Raw genomic sequence first — 25,097 nt, forward strand, 5'->3', positions numbered from 1 at the left:
GCACTGTTAGAGGCGATAGAGGGAATCATTGAGGAGCCCCAACAAAGATTGTTGTATCTGGATGCACAGTAAGGTAATCATTTATTATGCTTTAAAAGCTAATACAATTGAATATATAGTGACAAATGGATTGTAGAATACACCATTTTCCCCAAATTTTCTTGGGGGAGAAACCCCCCCAAAACCCGCTTTTGAAGTGGTGAGCTAGCTCGTTGCACTCACTATGAATCGTACGGGGGCTACTCTGACAAAATTTGCCAGGGATGCTTTGGGTTCCCAGTCCGGACCTGGGCAGACAGGACTTCGAGCGAGCATTGAGCATTTTGAATTTCTTCTTTTTCAGGAAGAAATTAGGAGGGCACAGGGCTAGGATAGGACTAAGGCAACCATCCTTCTTGGGCACCAGAAAGTAGTGGGAATAACAACCATGACCTACATATGGCATTGGCACCTTCTCAATAGCTTCCTTGGCCAAGAGAGCTGTCACTTCTTGGTGGAGCAAAGAGAGATGGTCCAATGTGAGCCTGACGCTAGTGGGTGATGTCGGTGAAGGGGATGGAGTAGCCCCTTCAGACAATCTGACAAACCCAGTGGTCCGATGTTATACACTTCCAGTGGGCAGGTGATGAGTGCCCATGATGGTATGAGGGCAAACTAGTGGGGCTTGGAGGCTGCGGTTCCTGGGGGAAAGGTAAAGTGACCCGACCTCTGGCTACCCGACCCACAGGTTCTATGGGTACCGAGTCCTCTGCCACACAGCTGCTGGGAAGGCTTGCGTGCCATGGAGGCCAGTCGGGTAAAGGCATGGCTGGAAACCACTACCAGGGCCACGAAAGGCGCAGAAGGCAGACTGGGATTGGCGAGAGGCTTTGGAAAGGCCAAAAGACTTGGATGTTACTCTGCTATCCTTGAAGTGCTCCAGCCCTGAGTCAGCCAGGCAACGAAGAGACGTGAGCCATTAAAGGGCATGTCCATAAGCGACGCTTTGATATTCCCGGGGAAAGCCAGCTGTTCTCAGCCTGGCGTGAAGCTGTAAGGACACCAACAAATAAACTGCTCTGCCCAGCAAGTCGGTCGTGTTCAGCCCACATTGAATCGTAAACGTTGCTGCATCTTTACCGTAGGACATAGCTTAGAAGAGTATGGCCCTGGCCTCCTCCAGGACCATGGACAGCAGCTGCGCAACACAATCCCACAGGGCATGGGAGTAACAGCTCAAACAGCACACAGTGTTCATGGACCGCAGTGCCCAGCTGGTGGAAGAAAACATTTTCTTTTCTAAGGTGTTCAGCTACTTGGATTCCCTATCCGGTGGAGTGATAGGAAATGTGTTGGGATCTGTTGTTTTGGTTCTATTCTGTCCTGTTCTGGGTCCAGCAGTTGCTGCCGGGACTCGGAGGTTGCGACCACGAATAAACTGAGCTCCACTTACCTGACGGTGTCATCTTTTCAAAATGCAATAGGATTTACACAGGAGGTGGAGGCTTTGACCACTTGGTAGGTTGTGAGGAAGTTTGAATCCCCTGGCATAGGGTGGGGCGGTGGCTGCAATCGTCCAGGTCACAGGAGCCCCCTGTGCAGGGTTTGGACCAAGCCCTAAGCAGGACGTTCATGAGGGCTTCATTAAATGGGAGAAGCAGTTCTGAGAGGGTCACTCCCAGCTGAAGCATCTGTCAAGACGTTAGTCTTCACTGTCACTGAGGGTAGGCTGAGGTCCAGGACCGCGGCTGCCCTTTTCACCTCCAAAGCAAAAGTAGTCCCCTCCTCCAAAGCCACCGTATGAGGAGAGAGCAAGCCAGTATCTGAAGAGGTGTCCAGTCCACTAGTGTCCACCAAGTCCTCACACCAATCCATGATGGAGTCTAGAGGTCGGTATTCATCATGGTCCGGTGAACCCCTCCAAATCCTTTCCAAGTCCGAGCCCATAAGAATAGGGCTTGGGCTCTGGCCTGGAAGGCATTGCTCCACTCAGCATCAGAGTTGACATTGGACGGCGAGGCTCAGGCTCTGTGTCAGAGTCGGGATGAGAATGGGGATGGGAGGTGGCCGGAAGCATCAGAATCGGGACAGATGCTGAGAAAGGTTGAGGTAGTATGACCGGCGCCAGTCCCGATCCATCTGTGGATCCAAGCAACCCGACTGGAGCCAAGGACGGAACCCCAAGGGAGAGCCAGTGGGGGCCTTTCCCGAACCCACTGAGCCTTAAGGAGCGCCAGCAGGAATGGGCCGGCCAAATGTGAGGTGTGTGGCCTGACATTACGTGCACAGTTAGGCAGGTGGCTCTGGCTCCTGGAAACTCCGGAATGAGCAGAGCCGGTCCAGGTGCAGGCTCATCCATGGAGGCAGGGCTTGAATGACAACACTCCCTATGATGGACAGGGCGAAGTAGAAGAAATCTTCGACTTCTTATGCTTCTGGGACTTACCCTAAGACAACTTGGAGTGTGACAAGGATATTGGGCTCCACGATTGATCCCGGGAACCATCATCTCAACAGGGATCAAGACCGTCTCTGCGTTGCACGTCAGTCGGTTTATGGTGCAGCAGTCGATGCAGTTCTTCGATTGTGGTTGCGCTTAAGGCACCAAAGGCAAACAATGTGTGGGTCTGTCACCGAAATCTGGCGATGACAGGTGCTGCAGGGCTTGAGGCCGTCCTCCTAGTTGACATCCTGCTATACCAGGAGAAAAATCTCAAAAAGACTTTGCTAAAGAGTTGAAAAAGTCAGTCAAAAATTGACTGGGGGTAGCTCTATATGGATCTGCGCTGCATGCACAGAAAGAAAAGAACTGATAGCGTGCTGGCGTGGCGCCTACACAGGCACCGGGCACGTCTCTTCCACGTGGACTACGCTGATGATGCCACAAGGAGCCGAACGATGCCACCTACAGGCACACAGGGTTACTGCTTATGAAAAATGTACGGATCCAGTCAAGGTAAGGAATGTGCAGCTAAAAGTCTCTATTAGATAATAATACTCAGGAGTGCGCTAAAGAGCGTGAGAAATAAAATAATCAAAATGGGCGAGGATGCTCTGCTCCAAGACCCCGACAGAAAAAGCATTCAGAATGCACAATGAGCTTGTAAAAGCATACCACTAAAACAATCTGGAAGGTTCGGACTTTCATTCTTCCGAGGTCAGCAATCTGAGTACTATTAAACTGAATTACAGCAACACCTGCTATTCATAGCACTTAAACACAGCAGATGTATGGAATATGATTCAAAAACGTATTATCTTGCGAAAGAGATTTTCCATTACAAGCCCTAACTGGAACAGATATACCAAGAGATTCTAATAATGCGACTAAGGCATTAGCTATTGTTAGCTGTCTAGCTTCAGAGGAGGAAAAAGTTCATAGAGCGAGGCGACAACCAGTAATGTGGAGACAGCTAATGTTTAATACCATGCTAGAGAAGAACCTACCTTTTGGGTTGCAGTTCTCAGCTCTGCTAAGCTTGTTGACAGGTTTTTGGCACACTGACTTAGTTGCATTGCTGCTGCTTGGTCACTGACAGTGGGTACAGCCGCTTTAGCAGAAACCACCATTTTACTTCCAGGCTAAATAAATAAAGCATTTCAAAATAGGAATTTATTTTTATGGTAGCTGTGCCAAGTTATATTTACAATCAAGATATGTTTACACTAAACCAAAAACTGAATTAAGTATTTATCACACAAGAAAGTGTTTGACTATTATCTACTGGGACAAACACTGCATTGACTGGAAATTGTAGGAACAGTAGCATATAGCTTCAAATAAATATTATACATTACAATGAAGTGCTGATTTATATTTATTTCCACTACGTATCAATTTAGACCGCTTTGAAATTGTGCGCTATATCTAGTGCAATATGTTTTTTTTGGACTGTAACATTGCCTGGAGGTGCAGGCATAGTGTTACTAACATTTAAAGGAAAATTTAAGAAATAAAGCTGAAAATAGATTTATTCTAAAGAATTGCAGAGCTAGCTATTATATATATATTTTAAACTAAAGCCTACAGAAAAGGCTTTTGGGAACATAGAGTGGCCACCCCCAACGTCAGCTCATGATGAGATGAATTTCCCATGCGCTGCACACTTCGTCTTCTGTCGGGAAAGTTGTTCATGTTCCTTGTCTGGTATGGAAGCTGCTATCCCAACCGACCTTTAGCAGAGTCCAATTTTCTCTGCCCCCTTTTTGTCTCCCTTTGCAGCAGGGACCTCCCTCCTTCCGCATATTTCCACAACTCTTTTTTCCACGTATAGTGACTAGGTTCTCTGGGACTCTTCCAGTTCCTAGCAATCAGCCACTCTGCCAGCACCAGGGACAGTCTATGAATCTGGCTGTTGCTTGTTTTGTCTATGGTTTAGCTCACCAGCCCAATAGGTTTGCTTCTGCAGTTCTGGGCATAATTCTATCTGTTGACACCTCTAGCACTACTCTCACCTTCTCCCAAAATCCTGTTAAGTCATGGCATTTCTGGACAACATGGTAAAACTCTAAATCTGTTGATCCTTGTAGGCATCAAGTATGCTCTCTGCATGTAGTACATTTGAAGTAAACAAAATCACGCATTTCAAGATATTTTGAGAATATTTCTGAGAACTTTGCTCCACTCCAGCTCTTATTTAACGCTTTAATATCTTTTCCACAGGTTTCCCCCAAGTACATCTAACGAGCATTCCATCTGATTCAGTAATGCTTCATACGTTAATTTACAGCTCTGTAACTTACGACTTCTAATAAACTTTAGTTCACACTCAAGCTTAGCTACAGTTAATTGATTACATTTACAAGAAGAATCCTCTATCCATCTTACCTGAAGGAAGTTTTGACTGGAAATGATCAGATCAAGCTGAGCACTGAGGTCTTCTGCCTGAGCTTGACTTCCTCTCACACCTTGAACCAGATGAGGGATGTGGTCAGCAACTACCTGTTTAGCAAAGGAAAGCAAAGAAAATGGAAGTTTAACTCAAGTATAATTTAATAAGTAAATTACTTCTCTTGGGTTACTAAAGGATGAATTTGAATGATACATTCTGCTGCTACAGATGGATTGGTCCAGGTGCAAACAGGTTTACAGAAATCTTTACACAGGTACCAAACTCAACCACGACTTGTGATTGGCTGACCAACCCTGTAGGAAAAGTTGTGGCTGTGATCTTAGGACTCAGGGACTCTGTCTTGTGTCCTAAAAAAACTAGAACAAAATAGCATATAAAGGGACAATGGTGGTGGGCCCCCAGGGCCTTGTGGGGGATCCAAAAGGACCCCCAACCAATTCAAACTGGATTTGGGGATCCACTGCAGCGGATCTGGAATTAATCCCTTGGGTTGTCGCCCTGACGGTCACGATGGATCAGCAAAACCCTAAAAAAATAAAGGTAGTTGGGCACATGCAGGGGGTCTGCGTGCAGGGCCTGGCTGCAGGCCACTCCCTGCAGCCAACCTCATGCCGCACCCGACAATAAATATCTTACTTTACAATAAAAACACATAGCATATTCACTGAAAAAACACAATGGTTACAGTGATGTTATAATTAGGATTTGTAATAATATCTTACTTTATAAGAAAAACAAAAACATTTGGAAATTAACAGGAAAAAAAAACAAAGGTTAAAGGGACATTGCAATTAGATGAAAATGTCAGTTAAAACATACTGTTTTAAACAAACAAAACTACAGACATTCACCAGTTATAGTTTTCTTAAATAACTATACCTCGCACCCTCGCCATGCACTGCTTCTTCCCTCGCATATTAATCACTCATGACATGTTCAATGACTGACTGATAACATCCCTCTTGGCATTTGAAATTGAATCATTGACAAAAACTTGGTGCATGGTGGGGGCGCATATATTTGTTACTTTAGGTCACTAGTTATATTTATCCCTCATTTTTTGAGGACATCAACTACACTGTTCTCCTACCTGGTCGAGTGACAGCAAACGCAAAAGCATGACGATCACATCTCCAGCAGCACTGTATGGTTTCTTTGCACTGGGGGAGTGAATCTACTCTATCCTCTTATTATGATAATGGTTTGCTGTGGCACTGTTGGTCTCTGTTTGCACCACACTCTAATGAGAGAAACATAGCCTCTGACAGGTGAACTCCCCCATGGATGCAGTTAGGCATCTGCCAACAAGTCACTGAACCCACTGCTGATGGAGGGACTTGTTATGAAGCACAGTGTGTCCTGTATGGCCCACTGCTCAGGTTTTGAGATGATGAATGAAAAATGAAACCAAATGTTATCCTTATAGAGGTGTATAAAGATGACGTCTAAGCCCTTTGTGAAAACTTTAAGGCCGATGAAAGGCTGAAAGGCTATGTCTTAAATTGGTTAGCCCCCACAACCCTGAGGAAGACATCAAGAGAAAGCACCTACGTTCCATCTCATTACAAAAATGGAAGTCCGTGTCATGGAACGCAAAAACGATCATTAAGTCATCCTCTGAGAATGTGCGTAAATGTGAACAAAAGTCTGCATCCTGAATTTGTCTTTCCACAATAAATTACTCAACTAGTGGAGGTTCAGAGTAGTATGTAAACAACTCACATAGTAAGCAGGAAGTACCTGCAATACTAGCCCTTCCCTGGGTCTCTTGTTAGGACCTTCCTTGTAAGCACGTGAGTACGCAAATCCCAACGATCCTAGGGCTTCATCTCAACAAGAGCTTCAAATTCATTTCACCCTCAGTGTGTTTGTAATTTACATATTAAATTTAAGGAAATAATGAAACACTGATATTTTTTCTGCATGTTCTTCGTTAACTTCTTACATTGAGACTTGAAGATGGTATGTTTGGCTTACTGGCAGTTGAGACCTTAAAATTAGAACCAACAGTTGGCATTGTCGTTTCTCATTTATTTAATTTAGTCTATTTTGGTTAACTGAATGCTTTCTATTAGTGGCATGTCTAGTGCTAATCTAAATATCAAGAATATAAGTACTAAAAGCAGTAATTTGTAGTAAATTAAAATAATACTTATACTATATAATCATTAGTAGCATTAAAAGAAAAAAAATACAAATCAGAATCGTGAAGAGAGAACAAAAACTGAACCCAATCTGTTCACTGACAAAAACCCACCAGCATTCACAACAAACAGAAACTGTAATTAGGAAACTAACCATGGACCAGCTACCAACATCTAAAAAGAGGTGGTAACTGATACGGAAAGGGGAAGGAGTTCTCTTGGGGCAACGTCCCTCTTTAAAAATTATGTTTATCACTGGCTCTCCTCCTACCTTTCCAACCGACACCAGTTTATTTACCTGGGCAGCTCCAGGTCCCAAAAGATCCCTGACAGTTGCAGTGTACCGATTGGTTCCGTACTGCCCCCTGTCATCTTCAACCTTTTAGATGGAAGTGATTAGCAATCTACTCACAAATAACAGCATCAATAGGCTGATGGTATACAACCCCACTTGAAAGTCTCATCTGCTTCAAGTGTCCAACGCCCCAAACACTGCTTGCACATCACCCAACCTGGATTTCTGGTGCCTATATGATGCACAACCCAACCGAGACAGAATTTCTGTTACTCTGCGAGAAAAACAAACATAAAAAAGTAGCTTCGAACCCCAACTTTCACTAAATGCCAAATCACTTGGATTCACCCTGGAACCCAAGCTGAGCCCGAGGGAACATAGTGCCAAAACAAAACCCAGATGGCCTGGTACAAACTCTCTCTTCCAAATAAAGTAAAACACTTTCTGGCAATACATGCTTCAGGCCCTCCCAGACTACACACTGGCACCTCTTAGTGGCATCTTAAAGGTTGCAGCAAATCTGATCCAGGGCCTGAAGAAATATGATCACATCACACTCATCCTGATTATGGAACTCCATTGTCTTCCCTCGCCGCTTTCACCATACTCAAAACCAGCTGCATCATTTGCAAAGCCATCACGACTAGTACTGATGCTTATCTTGCAGACAGACTCATCATCTCTGGTGGCCCCAGGCACACACACATGCAGCAAGGACACCATCAGACTGCAAACTAATATGTATAAAAAATAAAAAAATAAAAAAGGAGGCTTTTTTCATCTAAGCACCCAGGATGTGAAACAACATTCTCGTATCCATCAGTACGACCCCTATGCTGCTCCAGTTTGGGAGTAAGTCAAAGACGCACCTCTTTAAAAAACATCACGTCACAATTCATTAACAGCCCAGAAACCAGCTACCTCTCCTATTGCTCATTGACTTTTAGCTCATTTTTTAGGCTGTACAGCACTCCACTGCCTTTGGGATAGGTTTGTGATATAGAAATAACACATACGCATTTAATACCCAGAATATTAGGAACTACCCATTATTATTATTATTGTCTTCTCAATTCGATTTTTTAAACTTTAAACACAAAAAAAACCAATCTTCACATATCATTAGAAAAAAAACATCCAGTGTTATTTAAGTACATGGATTTCTTTATGTTTATATGTGGGAAACGTACTTGAAAGTGCATGTAAATTCTACATCGCCCTGACTCAAAGCATTCTGAGCATATCTTTTTTCACATTAGTGCTGTTTTTTGAACTGTTAACTATTTAAATGGAATACTTTAAAAAAGGGTAAAAGGAAATTAGAAACCAGGCAATCAATAGCCCAAGAGGCAAAGTCAGCTCCAATGTCTACGCAACAGGAGCAATCTCCATGTTATGTTAGAGATAGCAAACCTATGGTTAGAATGTGGGAGAACGGAGAGTAACACCGAGGTGTGATTGGAGGTCAGAAGTCATGTGCAAGAGTGACAGCAGCAATCCTGGAACAATTCTTGCACACCCATTTTAAAACATCAACAGTTGCTGTCAAGGGCATTGAGCTATACAAAGTATGGCCAGGAGCAACAAACCTCCATCTTGAATCTCGTCTACTTTCTCCATTAGCTTATAATATGTTATGGATTTGTATGTGTGTTACAAATAGATAACACATTCCATTTAGCTTTCTTAAGATTCCGAGTTGTAACCTTAATTAAGATTGCTGTGGAAGAGTCTTAGTAATACCCGAGAATAATCTTCTAGTTGCGGATGACTAAGTAATCCATCCAGGATAGCGGTCCTTGGTCCCCATGAGGAATGGTTTCAAGGAACAACTATTGATTTGACCCATTTGCCTCTGTACATTTCTGAGGCGATAATATCAATCTGTACAATCTTTGAAAGACACAGAAGGTTTCTGTCGCAGCCCGACAACTTCCCTAAGTGCATCATCTTAACCATAAAAAAATAATAAAACATTTTTAAAAACATTTTTTGAAAAAACATTTTTTTTTAAATGTATTGACCCAAAGTAGCACTGGTTGATAAAGTCTGAAACACTGAGTAGCAATCTCTTAATAATAATAAAAAGATTTCCGAATAATGAGCTATTCAACGGTAAAGAAAAAGAAAACCGTGTTGAATGGATATAGTCCCAGTGTCAGACCTAGCAGGGCACATTACCTTGCAGCTCTGGACTAATTGTTGGTGCGCGTTGGTGTTCTTGTTGGAAAGCGCTGCATTTTGAGAAGCAGCGATCGTCTGCGTTGCAGCCGCTGCTGCCTGCTTAGCTGCCGCCTTTGAGGAAAATCAAAATTATTATGAGTAAGAAAAACATTACAGGGCATACAAGGCATCAATACCACTTCTTATCACATTTTTTATATACATAAAAACAAAACCTTTACTATCCCAATAAGAGAAGGTTCAAACTAGAAGAAAAACCTGGCCAAAAAGAACATCTAAAACAGCGTGAAAGGAAGATAAGTGTCATACACTATGCCAAATAATATATTTTCTTTTCAAAAAAGGGGGGGGGCGTTATTTTGCAGAAAATACTGTTTTAGAATCTCTCTGAAGCCTCTGTGGCAAGGACAGGAGAGCAGAGCATACAACAGATGTATGCAAGAAAAACGTATCCATTAGTACACCACACATTTATACATCAAATACATGGATGCTATTTAACGGACATAAAAAATGTTTCAGTCAACAGTACATTCAGAGGCTAATACATTCAATTAACTAAACACTTAGTAACAACCCCTTTAATGGCATGATCCAATCAAAAGTAGATTCAGAGACAATTACATTTTAACCATGTAGCTAGACACTGAGTCGCTACTCTACTAGTGGAATGATCCAATCAACAGTAGATTCAGAAACTATCACATTCAATCACTAGAGATCAAATAACACCTCCTAATGACCTGATACAATCAACAGTAGATTTAGAAACTAACACATTCAATCACTAGAGATCAAATAACACCTCCTAAGGCATGATATAATCAACAGTAGATTCATAAACTAACACATTCAATCACTAGAGATCAAATAACACCTCCTAATGGCATGATACAATCAACAGTAGATTCAGAAACTATCACATTCAATCAAAGAAGGAAGCTAGTAACTATTCCACTAATGGCGTGATCCAATCAACTGTGCAGTGAATACTTAGTACATTCAATCAATTAGAGACAAAGTCAATTAACACTATAATTCATTCAATTGGAGAACTAATAAAACTCCCAACTGAAGCATAACTATCAACTCTCGTTTTTTTTAAATCACTTTTTATATATACATTTCTTTTTTTCTACAAACAACTGGATGCTGGGTAACTTTAAACTTAAAGTCATATGATCCAACCGAATTGGATACCGGATAAATATTTCATTTAATCTATGCGAAACAACTGTCTATTCCATTAAGCTACATGAATGAATAAACTGGATATCCCCTTATAATTATGCTGGGAACTATACAACTATTGGTACAAGTCACCCACCTAGAGATAACCTAACTAGGTCCTAGATGCTACATATGATCAAGATGACACTAGGCACTGCTACACTATTACAGTGAACCAATCACCTGGGGGCAGGTAACTATTCAAGAGATGACTTAATGCCCTAAAAACCGAAGTCTAATAGCAGAACAGAATTATTCTACCAGCACGATGACGTGAACATGCTTCACGGTCACTGAAGCTCAAATCGTAACCGGCACAGCAAACATAAGTCTCAAACAAGCCAACCCGTGGACGCCGGGTCTGTGGCTCGGTCATTGAGCAATAATTTCAAAGTGAGTTTAAGTGTTGTTTGTAGACTAAAGCAAGTGGAAAATGACTGCTCCTAACGGCAGCAAAACATTAAAGGGCTTATTCACCAGGGCGTTTTGGCGTACATATAGTAGCCTTTTGTACGCACTCTTATATGCCTTTGTAATTTGGCTCCTATCCATCTAAGCTAGGAACATTTGGTGATTAGAACTGAGCGAAAAACCTGTGTCCACTTTGACCTTGTAATAATAGAGTTGGGTGCTTCCGTGCCAGTTCACAGAGATATGTAAGTGTATGTAAAAGAGTACTCTTGCAGTATTACTTCCTGTGCTTACTGAAACTTTTATGAATTGGCCCCTGTAAGGTTAACACTGATTGTTCTGTGAGCTCTCTATAACAGCGAGTGATTTGCTGCATTTATGAATCTTTGAAAGTATAGTACAGCCTGAAAAGCATGTTCTGCAGGGTGTCTTCACGGTGTTATCAAGCCTGTGCTTGCATTCTCTACAATGCTCCACTTGTGACTCCATAATGAGCACCAACAAGCTACTTATAATCTAATAACAACGGAACCCTCTAGGGCTCTCAGTTGAACAGCTCAATTAAAGTCTTCGCAGCCGAGTGAAATTTCTCAGAATTCAAAGTTGTGCTTTAAAATGCTAAAGCGAGATCAAATTGTCCATTTATAAAAAGATAAGTGCTGGTCCCCAAATATGAGTGCTGGTGGCCCTCAGCAGAAGCCACCGGCTCAAATTAGGACCTGACAGGGACCCAAGAGAAATCACTGTCTGATTCTTTACTTCAGGTGAGGGCTTGTTTCAATCTAATGCTTAAGGGAGGTGGGGCAGTGTATTCTCTGCCTGTAGGTGGTATATACCCCAGGAGATGGAAGGACAGAATCATTTTGCCCCTCCATGGAAACTATAGTTTAGGTGCTGCAGATCTTGAGAGTGGTGGTCATGGAGCAGTTCCCGTCAAGTGATGAAATGTGACCTTCTGTCTGTTCCTTTCCACCCTAAGTCGGAAAACCCATGGGTATGGAGAACCTATGAACAAGGACGTCGTGGCGTTGGCCGTCTTTCACAGAATAAGGATTCACTTCCGGCCGTCTGTACCTGGGGGCCTAAAATATGCATCAACTTCTTTATTTTAATGTATTTTACTGTGTCACTGAACAATTATTAAGTGATCCATCTTGCGTAACTCGATTTGCGCAAACTTATTTTCCCCAGTAGGTGCTGCTTACAGCTCACTTCCATGATCGTTTTAAAAGGAACTCTCAGTCTTCCCTATCTCTGCACTGTTGTTTACTGTAGGACTGCACCAAGTGTAGGCATCTCTTTCACAGGTTACACTACAAATGCCGCGTCCATCCGCATTCTATCTCTTGAGAATCTGTAGCCAACAGGTGAGGAACACAGGCTGCTCAGTCAAGTACCAGGAGTGGATTCCTCTCTAGACACCACTGTCTCACACCTCCACTCTCTGCTGTCTCACACCTCCACTCTCTGCTCTAGGACTGTGACCACCTATGCCTAGAAGGAGGGCCCACTCTCTCTGGGGCTCCTGATTACATCACAGAAGTGAGATAACCTCTTTTACATGAGCCATTTAGGAAAATCTGTTGGTCACCACCACAACAACAGTGCACCCATTCTGAGTGGTTATCTCGATTCTTGACTTAATGAGATGCATTTATGCATTTAAATGATACAAACGTTGTCCTGTTCCCAAGTGTTGACGATGGACCACCTCATACTCTGCCTAAAAGCATCATCAATGTAGTTTTCCAAGGTTCCACATCAGGTATCATAAATGCGTGAGAATATTGCATCTCAGTTTGGAACAGGGCACGGTACCCCCTGCTGCTATGAACACGTAGGGCAGGAACTCCATTGGAAAATACCTGGCGCCCACATATGGACCTTAGTTTTAAGACTAGATGTCGTTCATGGAAAAAGGGGATTGTGTACACTGGAGTGAAAACCCGCACTATGACGGCCCTTCCTCTCATACAAAAGTTGAAAATCTCTTGATAGTGGTCATCGGTACAGGAGACTGACACCAAGAATGGACTAGGTTCACACTTCTTAACATGCGCACATTCTCTAACATCTTCTCATGATAATGAAAGTCAATGGCAACCACTTTTAAATGTTTTTTTTTTCAAAAAACAGTAATTTTTTTTAGCACGGGATTTTAGTAACTTTGAAACATTTTACATTTGTGTTTTTGCTTTCTTTATCAGATCTTTTATCACTTTCAACTATGTGTTTTCAGATTTCATTTTTAGCGATGCAGACAAACCATGCACTTAGCCAATGTGACACCAAGCTCTATTTTATGTGTGACCATTGGAAGTTTTATGTATCCCGCAAAGACTAGACCAGTCTTTCTGACCAGGTATGTGCTTCAGGCTTTGTTGCCTGATGCTCCTGTGCAGGGTTTTTGGGAAACTAGTAAGATATGCCCTGATCCATATCATCTCCTCTCTTTGGGTACCTGAGAGCTGCATACCGATGTTTTCTTTTTTCTAAGTATACCCTGGCGGGTCGAACACCTGGACATTTTTGACCGTTCATCATATTTGGATTCAGTAAGAGTTTTCCCATCTTATACTTATTATTTTTGACACTTTTTCACAATCTGCCACACACTGAATACTCTTCGTCTTTTTAAGAATGGCAACCAGTCTTTATTAGAAGCTTATTCTCTCTGTTTTGTAAATAACAATGATACTGGATGTGAGTGAACCTCATATTTTTAGTAATACCTCTTCTGTGATTCCAAATTATGGAAATTCATTATTCTCTCTTTCAGCTCTTGTTCTCCCTGTCTCTGCTTCTTTTATTCTGCGAGTCCTGATGATAATTCTCCCACCTTCTTAGGGGATCGAAACGTCAAATACTACCAGGGACACTTTTTAGAATGTACATAAAAATGGGCGTGTTTCATGATACACATCTTTAATCACTGATTTCTTCACGTGTGTATAATTTCAATGATACCACCAAGCATGTTTCTCACCACACATTCACTAAACTGTCTCTGTTGATTTTTTTTATTACATAGTAAATAATGATTAAAGCAACCATGTGGCTTATGTTAGTTGATTGCGATATTATTAACTGTGGGACCAGTGTTTTTGCACATAAGCTTACCCAAGGTCGCAGGTGACTCTCGGGTTCCCTTGTTTACTGTAACTAGAGCAGCAACCTTGCACTGTGGTCAGAAATCCTTAAAAGAGGTATGGACTTTATATTGGACTTCACAACAACAGGAAAACAAATTAAGAGTAAAAAACAAATCCATTACTTTTTAAAAAATGCAAAGCCTGAGATTCTCTGACCTCCAATCTATTGATGATCTTTTTCTTGATGGCATCCTGAGCCGCGGCGTTTGTTGCGACGCGGAGTCCCTCCGCAGCTTCTCGCAATCTCTGCTGCTGTTCTTCATTTTCAGGGTTTGCAGCAGCCCCCTGAAAAAGAGAGTGCAATATAAAAATACTGTTAATAAAGTACTTTTCAAAGAAACAGATGCACAAGGTTTCAAATAAATGCTTTACTTTTTCAAAGGTGAAACCAGGAAATATTACCGGCCACAAGGGCTTCTGAGAGGGCAGAAGATGCCCAGAAGGCACCAGGCAGGCCCCCGTAGGGAGTAAGTATCCAAAAAGACAGTTCTAACTACTTAAGCGTGAAATGACACCGAAGAAATGTCATGGGATCAGCAATAACCTTTCTAAGGACTGACCATCCTTCAGAACATATCACAACAAACAGAGGAGGGGGGGTCGTAGGGACAAAATTATTTAAAGACCTCTCCTGGTTCAAATCCCCAGATACAACATATGATTATCACGAAGAACACAGGGGGTCTACAAACCAACTTTCTGGCTGGCTATCCTTAACTCCAATGAGTGAGTTGGTGCCCAAGTCACCCTGGAAAGCCTGAGAAAAGAAATGAAAGACGTTCATGTGTGGGAACAAATAAACACAGTACCGGTCGACAAGATCCAAACCACCAGTGTGTGGATTACCATCAAATGGACTTAGTGATCAGTCATATCATATGGTTTTCCAGCATATGAAATGGTAGGTCCCTTGATCATCGAGACCGATTACCAATCAATAGGTAGTAGAGCTGGATCTAGTTCACAAGCTCTTATGGACTGCCATATGACAGCTAATCATTGATGGCTGAAAAAGTGATAAACGCGCAATGCAACAAGAAAAAGTGGTTCTCAGGCTTTCCAGGGTGACTTGGGCACTAACTCACTCATTGGAGTTAAGGATAGCTAGCCAGATAGTTGGTTTGTAGACCCCCTCTGTTCTTCGTGTTAATCATCCTTCAGAAGACACAGATTCTTCACAAACCTGGATTAAAAAAATGTTTTTTTTAATTAAGCATTGATATGAACTAAAATATAAATAAACTAGTAGGAGATGACAGGATTATAAGCAAATGCCCACAGCCTCTTACACTTCGATAAAGAACAAAAGAACTGATGTGACTCAACCCACCAGATGCTGAAATGGGTTTTATTTTTATTTTTTAGAAGTAGAATTTTCAGAGAGGAAACGTCGCCAGGATAGGTCTTTGGGGGCCTATGTAGCACACATGCACATATGCAATTCACGTGACAATCACTGCCGCTGTCCTTGAAAACAAAGGTAACACTACTGGAGCTCAATGGACTGCCTTGTACCTTCTGTATAGGTTCTCACTTTTAAGGGGCAGAGAAGTCATGTAGGGTGGTATGGGGTAACAAGCCTACTATAGGTAGCACATGCATCACAGTAATATGTAATGTCCAAGCACTCATTCTTTTAAGTAAAAGGTTCAAAGCCTCCTTTACATTAAAACACAAATGCTCAGTAGAGAGCAGTTTTTTGATATTGAGTGTTCTCAGTGTCAGCTCGGACGAACGGAACTGGTGGCGGCGACACGAGTGGTCACTTACCATGGGAGGGGAGCCTTAAAAAGCAATGTATGTCATTGGTCACTAAAGAACTGAGTTCACAATATTGAGGTGAACTCGGGCCTCACATGGGCAGCCTGGTCACTGAAGGAAAGTTTGCAAAGTTGATGCAGCATGAGGAATATGGCCACATATAGTTTGCTCGGGAAATGTGCAACAAGGATAGAATATGATAGAAGCATGGGCATCAGATTAACATTGCTCCCTTTAGAAAGGTGTGTGGCATTGACACTGTGAGAGGCACAGGACGTCACAAGGGCACCGGGTCTCTGGTGCAGTCTGGCTCGCTGAGCGGTGGTGGGACACAGTACGAAAACTCGCACACTGCATGAGTGCCACTACCACCAGAGATGCTGCTCAAATCCGGCAGCCATTGTAAGTTTGAGGTTTTAGTAAACCTTCGTTCCCCAGCCCCATCACAGCAAAGTTTTAAAACTCTGTCTTGGGTTGGGGTTGAACCAGGCCAGTCCACCTCTCGCCTCCATCAAAAGGCAAATTTGGCCCTGGGTGGGTCACAGTTCTTACCCCTAAAGAGCCTTCACTTAAAGGTGACGGTGGTTGTGCTTAAATGGGCAGCTTATATTCAGACTTGGTGATTCAGAAAAGAGGGTGGTGATGGACAGAGCATCTGAGTTAAACAGAACACTCATACCGAGTCAAAAGATCAGGGCTTGATCCATCACCGTTTTTTAGCTCACTGCACCATCCCAGCTCAGAACCAGGCTATATGCAAATTAGTCTGACCCTGGCCCAGTGCATCATGGGAACAGGGCAGACCAAACTACCAAGCCAATTCTTTACTGGAAAGGAAACAAGCTTCCGGGGACCGGTTTCTGGCATTGCAGCCGTCTTCGGCCCGGCTTGCTTGAATCCTGATGGTGCAGTGAGCAAGGGACTCATGTCTGAGCATACCCTGCCACTCCTATAGTGGCCAAAACGATGCAGAAAAGGGTGTGGTGATGGACAGAGCATCTGAGTTAAACAGAACACTCATACCCAGTCAAAAGATCAGGGCTTGATCCATCACCGTTTTTTAGCTCACTGCACCATCCCAGCTCAGAACCTGGCTATATGCAAATTAGTCTGACCCTGGCCCAGTGCATCATGGGAACAGGGCAGACCAAACTACCAAGCCAATTCTTTACTGGAAAGGAAACAAGCTTCCGGGGACCGGTTTCTGGCATTGCAGCCGTCTTCGGCCCGGCTTGCTTGAATCCTGATTTTCTTTCCAGTAAAGAATTGGCTTGGTAGTTTGGTCTGCCCTGTTCCCATGATGCACTGGGCCAGGGACAGACTAATTTGCATGTAGCCAGGTTCTGAACAGGGATGGTGCAGTGAGCTAAAAAACGGTGATGGATCAAGCCCTGATCTTTTGACTGGGTAGGAGTGTTCTGCTTAATTCAGATACTCTGTCCATCACCACCCCCCATTTTTGAATCGTTTTTGCCACCACAAGCGTGGAAGGGTATGCTCAGATGTGAGTCCCTTGCTCACTGCACCATCAGGATTCAAGCAAGCCGGGCCGAAGACGGCTGTAATGCCAGAAACCGGTCCCCGGAAGCTTTTTTCCTTTCCAGTAAAGAATTGGCTTGGTAGTTTGGTCTGCCCTGTACCCATAATGCACTGGGCCAGGGACAGACTAATTTGCATGTAGCCAGGTTCTGAACTGGGATGGTGCAGTGAGCTAAAAAACGGTGATGGATCAAGCCCTGATCTTTTGACTGGGTAGGAGTGTTCTGCTTAATTCAGATACTCTGTCCATCACCACCCCCCTTTTTGAATCGTTTTGGCCACCACAAGCGTGGAAGGGTATGCTCAGATGTGAGTCCCTTGCTCACTGCACCATCAGGATTCAAGCAAGCCGGGCCGAAGACGGCTGTAATGCCAGAAACCGGTCCCCGGAAGCTTGTTTCCTTTCCAGTAAAGAATTGGCTTGGTAGTTTGGTCTGCCCTGTTCCCATGATGCACTGGGCCAGGGACAGACTAATTTGCATGTAGCCAGATTCTGAACTGGGATGGTGCAGTGAGCTAAAAAACGGTGATGGATCAAGCCCTGATCTTTTAACTGGGTAGGAGTGTTCTGCTTAATTCAGATACTCTGTCCATCACCACCCCCCTTTTTGAATCGTTTTGGCCACCACAAGCGTGGAAGGGTATGCTCAGACGTGAGTCCCTTGCTCACTGCACCATCAGGATTCAAGCAAGCCGGGCCGAAGACGGCTGTAATGCCAGAAACCGGTCCCCGGAAGCTTGTTTCCTTTCCAGTAAAGAATTGGCTTGGTAGTTTGGTCTGCCCTGTTCCCATGATGCACTGGGGCAGGGACAGACTAATTTGCATGTAGCCAGGTTCTGAACTGGGATGGTGCAGTGAGCTAAAAAACGGTGATGGATCAAGCCCTGATCTTTTGACTGGGTAGGAGTGTTGTGCTTAATTCAGATACTCTGTCCATCACCACCCCCCTTTTTGAATCGTTTTGGCCACCACAAGCGTGGAAGGGTATGCTCAGATGTGAGTCCCTTGCTCACTGCACCATCAGGATTCAAGCAAGCCGGGCCGAAGACGGCTGTAATGCCAGAAACCGGTCCCCGGAAGCTTGTTTTCTTTCCAGTAAAGAATTGGCTTGGTAGTTTGGTCTGCCCTGTTCCCATGATGCACTGGGCCAGGGACAGACTAATTTGCATGTAGCCAGGTTCTGAACTGGGATGGTGCAGTGAGCTAAAAAACGGTGATGGATCAAGCCCGGATCTTTTGACTGGGTAGGAGTGTTCTGCTTAATTCAGATACTCTGTCCATCACCACCCCCCTTTTTGAATCGTTTTGGCCACCACAAGCGTGGAAGGGTATGCTCAGACCCGAGTCCCTTGCTCACTGCACCATCAGGATTCAAGCAAGCCGGGCCGAAGACGGCTGTAATGCCAGAAACCAGTCCCCGGAAGCTTGTTTCCTTTCCAGTAAAGAATTGGCTTGGTAGTTTGGTCTGCCCTGTTCCCATGATGCACTGGGCCAGGGACAGACTAATTTGCATGTAGCCAGGTTCTGAACTGGGATGGTGCAGTGAGCTAAAAAACGGTGATGGATCAAGCCCTGATCTTTTGACTGGGTAGGAGTGTTCTGCTTAATTCAGATACTCTGTCCATCAACACCCCCCTTTTTGAATTATATTCAGACTTGGGGCAGTCAACCTGAATCAAACAGTCCACTCAGTTTCAAAGAAAGTTAGCAATAAACTGTAAAGTGGAACAAACACATCAAAGAACATTTGTTCTGAAATGTGCCCCGGATCCATGGCAGTTAGTGAAGGGATCGCGGTCACTCTCAGATGCATTTTTGCTTCCAGGTCTTTTCTGTACAGCAGAACATATCAGAGGACATGGGTGACGTGCAGACCCTTCCCCTGGTTTGGCTCAGGTCAACTGAACAACAACAGAACCCATCTGCTTCTTCCCTGATACAAATTCATGCCAGGCTGGTGCATTTGACTTGGAACAATAAAGAGATGGAGGGAATCTTAGGAGCTAAGCAGGGGGGCAATGCAAGCGAGCGCGGACAGAGCAGCACTAGAGACTACTAAAGCCAAATCGTATGAAGCATGTAAACAACATAGGGGCTACTAACATCCAATGGGACCCAACCATTGGCACATCACCTCCCATACATACAACCTACGATCAGGGAGAGCCAGTCAAGACAGACTACACAGAATTACCTTGGGAAGCCAGAGAGTAGTTTCTCCACTGGCGTGCATGCACGCTACTACTATGAACACTACGACCTGGTAATTGGGGGAAATAGTATTTATGGGTGTAAAAAAAGGAGGGGTTGGTTCAACTTGGCATTGGGCAGTGCCCCCCCCAACATCACCAAATGGGCATTACAGCCTCTCTGCCATCTTGGGGAGGAGGTGAGAGTAGGCTGGAGGGTTTGCACCAGAGAGCATACGAGGCACCAGGGGATTTAGTTTTGGCTGGGGAGTGGGCCCACTGGCCTTCCGCAAGTGGTCCTTTCCCATTAATTTATAAACAATCTTTCTTATCCTGAAGATGGAGGTGGGGTGGATTCGAAAGACCACTGGATGCCAGGGAGTATTTAATTTTTTTTTATAAAAAAAAAAGCGGGGTGGCTTGGCTTTGGGTCATTTCTCCATCCCATAATGGGCACAACAGTTTTTGTGCCCCTACTCAGGGGGCAGTTACAGGAAAACATTGTCACCAATTAATTTCCCCCCACATATGTTCATTACGTTTTTTAAGTCCACAATTGGATTATTTCGGAAAGCTATCAGCGATCTGCACAAAGGTTATCAAAGATCTGCACAAAAGCTCCCATGCTCACTTCTGAATTGTGTCCACTTTTCAGAAATATATAGCTTTCTGAATTCACATCCGTTTTTGTTTTAAACTCTACTTGTTCCTGAAAGCTAGAAAGATGCGATCTCAGCACATAAAATATTTTCTTGTTGACATCTGTCAGAAACATTTGCTTTCTTTCACAGCAGTATTTTCCCATTTTTTGTTTTAAAATTGCTATATTTCGCAAGTTTCCTCCAGAGGAATCTAAAAACCATGGGTACCCTGCGAATCCACAATAAGTGACGAAAAAGGACACACATTTGGCCTGGATACTGTTTGTGGTGGGGAAAAAAAGCTACGAAGGTTTATGTGCGAAGTGCTCCAAACTTCAACAATCTGCTCCGAGGGAGTGGGGGCGGGGGACAGAGGAGCGGAGAACAACCTCAGCAATACAGGGTTTATTCTCAATTCATCAATATTTGTCCTGTAGATAATTACAACCTAATATTCTGGTATTATGCATCATACCGCAAGACCTTCCATGGGGTCGCCTGCATTCAACGTCAGAGGCATCTCACCCGATACGTCAGAGGAATGTCACCCTACACGTCAGTAGTACAAAAGGGGGTGGTGATGGACGTAGCATCTGAATCAATCAAACACTCACACCCAGTCAAAAGATCTGGGTTTAATCCATCACCGTTCTTTAGCCCACTCTGCCACCCCAGTTCAGACATGGCTATATGCAAATCAGTCTGACCCTGTGCCTCATGGGAACAGTCCAGCCCGAACTGCCAAGCCATGTCTTCCCTGGACCGGAAACAAGCTTCCGAGAACCGGTTTCTGGCATTCCAGCCGTCTTCAGCCCGGCTTGCTTGAATCCAGTGGCAAAGTGAGCAAGGGACTCACGTCTGAGCATACCCTGCCACACTTATGGCGGCCAAAAGCAGTACAAAAGGGGGTGGTGATGGACGTAGCATCTGAATCAATCAAACACTCACACCCAGTCAAAAGATCTGGGTTTAACCCATCACCCTTCTTTAGCCCACTCTGCCACCCCAGTTCAGACATGGCTATATGCAAATCAGTCTGACCCTGTGCCTCATGGGAACAGTCCAGCCCGAACTGCCAAGCCATGTCTTCCCTGGACCGGAAACAAGCTTCCGAGAACCGGTTTCTGGCATTCCAGCCGTCTTCAGCCCGGCTTGCTTGAATCCAGTGGCAAAGTGAGCAAGGGACTCACGTCTGAGCATACCCTGCCACACTTATGGCGGCCAAAAGCAGTACAAAAGGGGGTGGTGATGGACGTAGCATCTGAATCAATCAAACACTCACACCCAGTCAAAAGATCTGGGTTTAACCCATCACCCTTCTTTAGCCCACTCTGCCACCCCAGTTCAGACATGGCTATATGCAAATCAGTCTGACCCTGTGCCTCATGGGAACAGTCCAGCCCGAACTGCCAAGCCATGTCTTCCCTGGACCGGAAACAAGCTTCCGAGAACCGGTTTCTGGCATTCCAGCCGTCTTCAGCCCGGCTTGCTTGAATCCAGTGGCAAAGTGAGCAAGGGACTCACGTCTGAGCATACCCTGCCACACTTATGGCGGCCAAAAGCAGTACAAAAGGGGGTGGTGATGGACGTAGCATCTGAATCAATCAAACACTCACACCCAGTCAAAAGATCTGGGTTTAACCCATCACCCTTCTTTAGCCCACTCTGCCACCCCAGTTCAGACATGGCTATATGCAAATCAGTCTGACCCTGTGCCTCATGGGAACAGTCCAGCCCGAACTGCCAAGCCATGTCTTCCCTGGACCGGAAACAAGCTTCCGAGAACCGGTTTCTGGCATTCCAGCCGTCTTCAGCCCGGCTTGCTTGAATCCAGTGGCAAAGTGAGCAAGGGACTCACGTCTGAGCATACCCTGCCACACTTATGGCGGCCAAAAGCAGTACAAAAGGGGGTGGTGATGGACGTAGCATCTGAATCAATCAAACACTCACACCCAGTCAAAAGATCTGAGTTTAATCCATCACCGTTCTTTAGCCCACTCTGCCACCCCAGTTCAGACATGGCTATATGCAAATCAGTCTGACCCTGTGCCTCATGGGAACAGTCCAGCCCGAACTGCCAAGCCATGTCTTCCCTGGACCGGAAACAAGCTTCCGAGAACCGGTTTCTGGCATTCCAGCCGTCTTCAGCCCGGCTTGCTTGAATCCAGTGGCAAAGTGAGCAAGGGACTCACGTCTGAGCATACCCTGCCACACTTATGGCGGCCAAAAGCAGTACAAAAGGGGGTGGTGATGGACGTAGCATCTGAATCAATCAAACACTCACACCCAGTCAAAAGATCTGGGTTTAATCCATCACCGTTCTTTAGCCCACTCTGCCACCCCAGTTCAGACATGGCTATATGCAAATCAGTCTGACCCTGTGCCTCATGGGAACAGTCCAGCCCGAACTGCCAAGCCATGTCTTCCCTGGACCGGAAACAAGCTTCCGAGAACCGGTTTCTGGCATTCCAGCCGTCTTCAGCCCGGCTTGCTTGAATCCAGTGGCAAAGTGAGCAAGGGACTCACGTCTGAGCATACCCTGCCACACTTATGGCGGCCAAAAGCAGTACAAAAGGGGGTGGTGATGGACGTAGCATCTGAATCAATCAAACACTCACACCCAGTCAAAAGATCTGGGTTTAATCCATCACCGTTCTTTAGCCCACTCTGCCACCCCAGTTCAGACATGGCTATATGCAAATCAGTCTGACCCTGTGCCTCATGGGAACAGTCCAGCCCGAACTGCCAGGCCATGTCTTCCCTGGACCGGAAACAAGCTTCCGAGAACCGGTTTCTGGCATTCCAGCCGTCTTCAGCCCGGCTTGCTTGAATCCAGTGGCAAACTCAGATACTCTGTCCATCACCACCCCCTTTTTGAAATTATTTTGGCCACCATGAGTGTGGAAGGGTATGCTCAGACGTGAGTCCCTTGCTCATTGCACCATCAGGATTCAAGCAAGCCGGGCCGAAGACGGCTGTAATGCCAGAAACCGGTCCCCGGAAGCTTGTTTCCTTTCCAGTGAACAATTGGCTTGGTAGTTTGGTCTGCCCTGTTCCCATGATGCACTGGGCCAGGGACAGACTAATTTGCATATAGCCAGCTTCTGAACTGGGATGGTGCAGTGAGCTAAAAAACGGTGATGGATCAAGCCCTGATCTGTTGACTGGGTAGGAGTGTTCTGATTAACTCAGATACTCTGTCCATCACCACCCCCTTTTTGAAATTATTTTGGCCACCATGAGTGTGGAAGGGTATGCTCAGACGTGAGTCCCTTGCTCATTGCACCATCAGGATTCAAGCAAGCCGGGCCGAAGACGGCTGTAATGCCAGAAACCGGTCCCCGGAAGCTTGTTTCCTTTCCAGTGAAGAATTGGCTTGGTAGTTTGGTCTGCCCTGTTCCCATGATGCACTGGGCCAGGGACAGACTAATTTGCATATAGCCAGTTTCTGAACTGGGATGGTGCAGTGAGCTAAAAAACGGTGATGGATCAAGCCCTGATCTCTTGACTGGGTAGGAGTGTTCTGATTAACTCAGATACTCTGTCCATCACCACCCCCTTTTTGAAATTATTTTGGCCACCATGAGTGTGGAAGGGTATGCTCAGATGTGAGTCCCTTGCACATTGCACCATCAGGATTCAAGCAAGCCGGGCCGAAGACGGCTGTAATGCCAGAAACCGGTCCCCGGAAGCTTGTTTCCTTTCCAGTGAAGAATTGGCTTGGTAGTTTGGTCTGCCCTGTTCCCATGATGCACTGGGCCAGGGACAGACTAATTTGCATATAGCCAGCTTCTGAACTGGGATGGTGCAGTGAGCTAAAAAACGGTGATGGATCAAGCCCTGATCTGTTGACTGGGTAGGAGTGTTCTGCTTAATTCAGATACTCTGTCCATCACCACCCCCTTTTTGAAATTACCCTACACGTCAGTAGCATCTCACAGTACAGGGTAGAGGCATCTCACCCCACACGTCAGACACATCCCTCCCAACACATCAGTCGCATCTTACCCTACACGTCAGAGGCATCTCATCCTACATGTCAAAAGCATCTCACAGTACAGAGTAGAGGCATCGCACCCCACACGTCAGACACATCCCTCCCAACACATCAGACGCATTTTACCCGACACGTGAGAGGCATCTTACCCGACACGTGAGAGGCATCTTACCCGACACGTGAGAGGCATCTTACCCGACACGTGAGAGGCATCTCACCTGATACGTGAGGGGTATCTCACCCAACACGTCAGTGGCATCTTACCGGACACGTGAGAGGCATGTCGCCCGACACGTCGGAGGCATGTCACCCTACATGCCAGAAGCATCTCACAGTACAGGGTAGAGGCATGTCACCCCACATGTCAGAGGCATCTCACCTGACACGTCAGAGGCATCTCACCCGACACGTCAGAGGCATCTCACCCGACACGTCAGAGGCATCTCACCCGACACGTCAGAGGCATCTCACCCGACACGTCAGAGGCATCTCACCCGACACGCCAGAGGCATCTCACCCGACACGCCAGAGGCATCTCACCCGACACGCCAGAGGCATCTCACCCGACACGCCAGAGGCATCTCACCCGACACGCCAGAGGCATCTCACCCGACACGCCAGAGGCATCTCACCCGACACGTCAGAGGCGTTTCACAGTTCAGGGTAGAAGCATCTCACCCGACACGTAAGAGGCATCTCACCCGACACGGCAGAGGCATCT

At 45.2% G+C, this 25,097-nt stretch overlaps 1 protein-coding gene across 2 annotated transcripts in view; it reads right to left on the reverse strand.

Moving 5' to 3' along the window:
* Positions 1 to 25,097, reverse strand: part of TLN2 (talin 2) — a 1,508,116-nt gene that overhangs the window by 420,734 nt on the left and 1,062,285 nt on the right. For both annotated transcript variants that reach the window (XM_078684194.1, XM_078684193.1), the window contains exons 25-28: positions 14,405 to 14,533; positions 9,453 to 9,566; positions 4,808 to 4,921; positions 3,427 to 3,561 (exon numbers count right to left, since the gene is read on the reverse strand). In XM_078684194.1, the coding sequence (XP_078540320.1) occupies positions 3,427 to 3,561; positions 4,808 to 4,921; positions 9,453 to 9,566; positions 14,405 to 14,533 (492 nt within the window). The remainder of the gene's footprint in view (positions 1 to 3,426; positions 3,562 to 4,807; positions 4,922 to 9,452; positions 9,567 to 14,404; positions 14,534 to 25,097) is intronic.

This window comes from Lissotriton helveticus, chromosome 3_2 (assembly GCF_964261635.1).
Source record: "Lissotriton helveticus chromosome 3_2, aLisHel1.1, whole genome shotgun sequence".
Taxonomy (NCBI): Eukaryota; Metazoa; Chordata; class Amphibia; order Caudata; family Salamandridae; genus Lissotriton; species Lissotriton helveticus.